This window comes from Arachis duranensis, chromosome 6, assembly GCF_000817695.3.
Source record: "Arachis duranensis cultivar V14167 chromosome 6, aradu.V14167.gnm2.J7QH, whole genome shotgun sequence".
NCBI classification, from domain to species: Eukaryota; Viridiplantae; Streptophyta; class Magnoliopsida; order Fabales; family Fabaceae; genus Arachis; species Arachis duranensis.
In genome coordinates, this window is record NC_029777.3 from 91,144,651 (window position 1) to 91,150,580 (window position 5,930).

The window sequence follows — 5,930 nt, forward strand, 5'->3', positions numbered from 1 at the left end:
GTTCTGTGGAGATGGGCATTGGCTAGGATCATAGTTATCACCACGGGATCGTCATGCCCGGGGATTATCCCTTGCCCATCTTCTTTTGTGAATGATATAGTGGGGAGGTCGGGCGTTTCCTCCCCGACTTGGTAGACTCTTTTGAGATGTCTCTTGCGAGAAGATTTAGTGATTCCGCCTCCCGCAAATCCTCCTGAGATCATATGGATATGTCTCTCAGGAGTCTGTGGTGGTGGATCTCTTCTGTCCATATCGTCTCGCTTTCTTTTTCCATGGATGTCCGACCTCTCCATGAGATATCTGTCAAGCCGACCTTCTCTAGCCAGCTTTTCTATCACATTTTTGAGGTCGTAACAGTCGTTGGTGGAGTGACCATATATTTTATGGTACTCGCAATACTCGCTGCGGCTTCCCCCTTTTTTATTTTTGATAGGTCTTGGGGGTGGCAGCCTTTCAGTGTTGCAGATCTCTCTGTATACGTCCACTATAGAAGTCTTTAGAGGAGTATAAGAGTGATATTTCCTGGGCCTTTCGAGACCGAGCTCTTCCTTCTTCTTGGCTTCCCTTTCCCTCTCCTTGGATGAGGAAGTAGGTCCAGGTCGCCAGCTCAGGTCCCTTAATTTTGCATTCTCTTCCATGTTGATGTACTTCTCGGCCCTTTCTTGTACATCACTTAGAGAAACGGGGTGTCTTTTTGATATGGACTGTGAGAAGGGGCCTTCTGTGAGCCCATTGACTAACCCCATTATGACTGCCTCTGTGGGCAGGTCTTGAATCTCCAAACATGCTTTATTGAACCTTTCCATATAGGCTCGTAGAGGCTCTCCGACCTCCTGTTTTATTCCCAGGAGGCTCGGTGCATGTTTTACTTTATCCTTCTGGATTGAGAACCTCATCAAGAACTTCCTTGAGAGGTCTTCGAAGCTAGTGATGGATCTTGGGGGAAGGCTATCGAACCATTTCATCGCTGCTTTCGATAAAGTGGTCGGGAAAGCCTTGCATCTCGTAGTGTCGGAGGCATCAGCTAGATACATCCGACTTTTGAAGTTGCTAAGATGATGCTTTGGATCCGTACTTCCATCATAGAGGTCCATATCAGGGCTTTTGAAGTTCCTTGAAACTTTTGCCCTCATTATGTCCTCGCTGAAAGGATCTTCTCCGCCCGGGAGTTGGTCTTCTCCTTCATCGCGGGAGTTCTTGAGGGAGGATTCTAGCTGCAAGAGTTTTCTTTCTAACTCTTTTCGCCGTTCCATCTCCTCTTTAAGGTACCTTTCGGTTTCCTTTTGCCTCTCCCGCTCTTGTTCCAATTGCTCCAGGCGGTTTTTTCCCGCTCTTTCTCCAATTGCTCCAGGCGGCTATGGACTAACTCCATTAATTCAGCTACGTGGGATGGTCCTCCTTTTTCTGATTCACGCCCATCAGAGGAATTTACCTTCGGATTCTTTACTCCGGAGGTACCCTCTCTGTGTTGATCATTGTCTTGATGTTGGGCTGTGTCTTCATTGTCATTGCCCATGTCTAGATTCTCTTGCTCAGAATCTGTTTCGACATGGCCTTCTTCATGGGATCTATCTGCCATCGAGGGATGATCTCGCGGGTTCCCGGCAACGGCGCCAATGTTACGGTAGGTAACCGGAGATTAATACAACGGATGGCGTTTGGCGGCCCAAGTGTGTGAAGGAGGAAGACTCCGGATGATTCTGCAACTCGGGAGGCTCCGTCCGACTGGTGCTCGCGTGTGAATGGGGGGTGGTACCTGCAAAGACACTCCGATGCCTAAGTTAGCAAGGGTGTGAGCAGGTCTTAGAGAGTATTGGACTTAGAGATACCTGAGGGGTGTCAGAGTATTTATAGTGGTGAGCCAATAACCACCGTTGGTGTAGTGCCGTATCTTTAGGGTGCTAACCGTCCCCATTATCTTGGGGAGGTTAAGATATGGCTTTATGAGGCGGTTAGAGAGATTTTAGGGGCGGTTACTCATTTGAATGAGTGTTTATCTGCCAGCTAATCTCACATCCGACCTCTTCAGACCAAGTCGTGGTTGGCACCGACTTCTCATGTGAAGGTCAGCACTTAGCAAGGCTCTAATCCTTTAGATTAGGCCTTTTAGTTGGACCTGGGCCTTTGCATTGGGCCAGGGTATGAACAATATTTATAATTTAAATTAAATTTAATCTTTTCGTGCAAGACACGAAAAAATAAACTAGTAAAAACTAATTGTAAGAGAGTTTAGTGTTCAGTTTGTGAATCTAGAAAGGGAAGAGCATGCATTTTACCAAGGCAGCAAGGTTCACAGAGGAAAGAATCCGAATTTTCTTTATTATCACAAGGTATATTACATTTTAAGAACATTTCTAACTATAGAAATAGAGGAATGCCCTAAGCGTCTATGCCAAAGTTCAAAATAAGCATTATAAGTAGCAAGAAAAACATTTAAAAAAATTGAATTACAGGATTATTTTGCAATGGCAAGATTATCAAAAGAGTAGAGACTATGCTTAAGTCGGCCTTTAAAAAATACTTCTTCTGTCGCCTGAGATTTAACAAGACAATGAAAAGTATGAAATTCAAAGAAAACATTACTGACAAGGCATAACTTAGAGACACTAACTAAATTTGTAGCAATATCAGGTACATGTAAAAAATTGTCTAAAATAAAACTGGTATTGTTATAAGTATTTTGCAAAATGGATAACCTTATTTGAAGATAGAAAAATCTGAATCATTGGCAATGTAAAGTTGGTCAGATGCTGTGTAATCAAAGTAAAAAATAATGCTATTAGAAATAGAAATTAGATGATGTGTGGCACTTGATTCAGGATATTAAGAGGAATAGGTTGATTGCAAGATGCAATCATGAAAGATGTTGTCCATTGATAGATAAGGATGATAAGAAATAGCTATTGTGGCTGTAACAAAGCCATATGGAACCTAAGTACCTAACTAATATTACTTGTACAAAATAAAATTAAAATTAAAAAATTGCAATAAATAGTAGGAATCTTGGCGGGAATCTGCATTCAAGTTGTGACCTCCAACTAGGTACCAACTATGATTCTTCAATAAAATGGGTAAGTGCTTCGCACAAGACAAATATCAGAAGGCATGACATTTCATCCTATATTTTCGTCATATAAGTCCTGCAGGACGATATTCTTTCAAGCAGACAAACAAAAGGTGTTGCAGCAATTAGATCAAACATGTTATCGTGATGGCTAACCTTCCAAAAGAATCCATGTATCGCCTTCTGCAGATTGCAATAGATGTCGAATTCCCCCTGCGAATTCCATCTTCATTAAATGGGTATCTCTTATTACAATCCCAAATTTCTTGAAGGGAGAGAAGACGTTAACCCTTCAACCAGTCTCGGAAGTAAGATTGCATCTTTTCTCGAGTAGCCGCATTTCCGACATTCACAGTTGGAACTATTTTATCAGGCCTCAAAAACTGTGGAACAGTAAGATAAATTCACTTACACAAATAAGACATAAAATACAGAATTTCATAGATACCATTAGATAATTTATCAAACATGTAGCAACGAAAGAAGTTTGGACCTGAACAAAACCTCGCAGTTCTGTGAAGCTGGAGTGCTCACTGTAGGGAACACCTAGAAAAAGGCATGTGGCAGTTCATTAGCATGGATTTCAAGTTATTGTATTCTATATGAAGGTTGGCTGTTCAATTGCAGCACAGCAGCTCATGTTACCATATATTGTGATATTTCCTTTGGAAATAGGTTTAATTAGTTCTAGATCATTGCGAATCTTTTCGCTGAAAGTCCAACCTAATAAAATTACCAAAAAAGGAAAGGGAAAAAGTCAATACCGTTATTAATTTATTATAATTAAAGTGAAATGAGTGTAATACATACTGAAAATGCAAAATATTGACCTCAATTACAAAACATTTGCAACAAAAGATGGGTAATACCTGTTGGACGAAATGCCAATACTGCTGTGTATTTTTCCTTGTAGGTCTTCATGTAATCCTTTAAAGACTAATGTAACAAGGAAACATGGATGGTGAATCATAAGATGATAAATAAACTGAGACTTAAGATATTAAAACATGACAATACAAAATCAAACCTCCAATCTGAGAGATGACATGGGAAGAACATGGAGAAATGTGTTATTTCCATTAATACACAGACTATCAGAAAGCTCAGACCAACCAAAAGCCAGCAAAATTTTCCTTCTTGAAGCAGTTGCATAAATTTTTACCTGCATCAATACATTGGTTGAATGGATCATTCAGTCCATGAGTAAGGTACACTGGTTATTGAAAGCTTCAACTAAGTTAATTTAGAGTAGAAAATTCCAACAACTCCTGAGCAGGGACCTCACATTCCTAATGCAAATAAAATTGGTTGTCCATAAAGGGTGGCAACTTGAACAAACAATATATACAAGCATCGGAAAAAGATCAAAGAGAGTGGAAGCTTCAAAACTTTCACTAGATATTAGATACTATACTACTATAGATTGTCACAAAGCCATTAGCTGATCAATTCACAAACGAATATATGTTGCAAATTTACTGTGACATCATGTCAACAAAAACAAAAAATTGATAAGAATAGGACACAAATGGACGTCACACAATAGTTGAGACATAAATCTACTGGGGAAAATTCCACATACCCCAAGAGCCTTAGAAATTGCAAGATATACACACTCTTTGCCAATACTATACGCTCCAACAACCACCAAAGTTTTGGGATGCACTTTAAGTTGGTTCTTTGTAACTTTGACAACATAATTGAGTACGTCTTCCTTGGAAGGGAAACTGCACAAGAAAATCATCACTAAGGATCATAACAGCAATGATCATATATAATAACAACAAACAAAATTTTAACAAGATCAATGTCTTACTTGTACTTTGGGTTGCAATATGTAGTGTCTAAGTAAAGGACATTCACATGTTGATTTACAAGGGTATGGTAAGCTTGCATTTGTTTACAAGCTCTAAAGTCTCCGGTATGCAAATAACATTGCCCATTTGAGAGGCCAAAGTGAATCAACGCTGCACCAGGGCAATGATTAGCTTCCAACAAAGTCACTTTGACACCACAAACCACATATTCAACATTAAATTCCAAAGGGTGGATGTACCTATGACAACAAATTTTTATGAAATTGAATCACTCAATAGAAAAGAAGATTTAAAACCTCTATCAGATGCTCCTTTAAATTTTTTTCCCCTGTTTATATAAGTGAGCAACCTATAAATATCAAATAGAGTTCACGCGAAAAATTATGAAGGTTTCCAAGTTCTTACAAGGGATTTACCGAGAGACACATTTGAACAAGCCTTCCTGTAAGAGGAGAGCAATAAATGGGGCCATGTGACCATTTCTTGCTAAGGCCGCCATAATGATCGGAATGGAAGTGACTAAGAAAGTATGCAGAGCACCCTTCAATACACCCATAACGGAATGCATCAACAGTGAAGCTTGTCCCTGCATTGATAAAAAAAATCTACATTTAGAACATCCATAGCCACTGCTACAATGTTAGTTTCTCATAGCAAAAACGAAAACAAATTCAATATTGTAACAGTTGCCAAACTAAATTAGTTTCATCACCAACATTGAAAGTAACCACATCACAGTTCTTAAGACATATTATCATCCTATTATAACCAAAGAACAGATTAGGCAAAGAACACACAATAACCTACCACACATGAAGCTTTATGCATTCAATTAAAAAAAATGCTTCGGTAATCAAACAAATAAAGGCCAGTTGAAGAAGCTATAAGTTGTTGAATTCAATAACAAAAACCAAAAAACGAACGGAAAAAAAATAAACAGGGTGAAGAACTTTGGCATGAACCTGGAATTTTCTTATAAAAAGGACAGGTACGCGTCACTCTAACTTCTTCACGGCTTTCCTTTCTCTTATGAGAAGATTTTGATTTCT

General features: G+C 39.3%; 1 protein-coding gene across 1 annotated transcript in view; it reads right to left on the reverse strand.

The window, feature by feature from the left end:
* Positions 1-2,527: 2,527 nt before the first annotated feature.
* The window catches only part of LOC107494541 (DNA cross-link repair protein SNM1), a 3,960-nt gene continuing 557 nt past the window's right edge, over positions 2,528-5,930 (reverse strand). The window contains exons 2-10 of the mRNA XM_016115588.3: positions 5,844-5,927; positions 5,287-5,467; positions 4,881-5,120; positions 4,647-4,791; positions 4,092-4,226; positions 3,934-4,000; positions 3,710-3,787; positions 3,558-3,610; positions 2,528-3,447 (exon numbers count right to left, since the gene is read on the reverse strand). Coding sequence (XP_015971074.1) covers positions 3,349-3,447; positions 3,558-3,610; positions 3,710-3,787; positions 3,934-4,000; positions 4,092-4,226; positions 4,647-4,791; positions 4,881-5,120; positions 5,287-5,467; positions 5,844-5,927 — 1,082 coding nt within the window. The 3' untranslated portion in view covers positions 2,528-3,348. The remainder of the gene's footprint in view (positions 3,448-3,557; positions 3,611-3,709; positions 3,788-3,933; positions 4,001-4,091; positions 4,227-4,646; positions 4,792-4,880; positions 5,121-5,286; positions 5,468-5,843; positions 5,928-5,930) is intronic.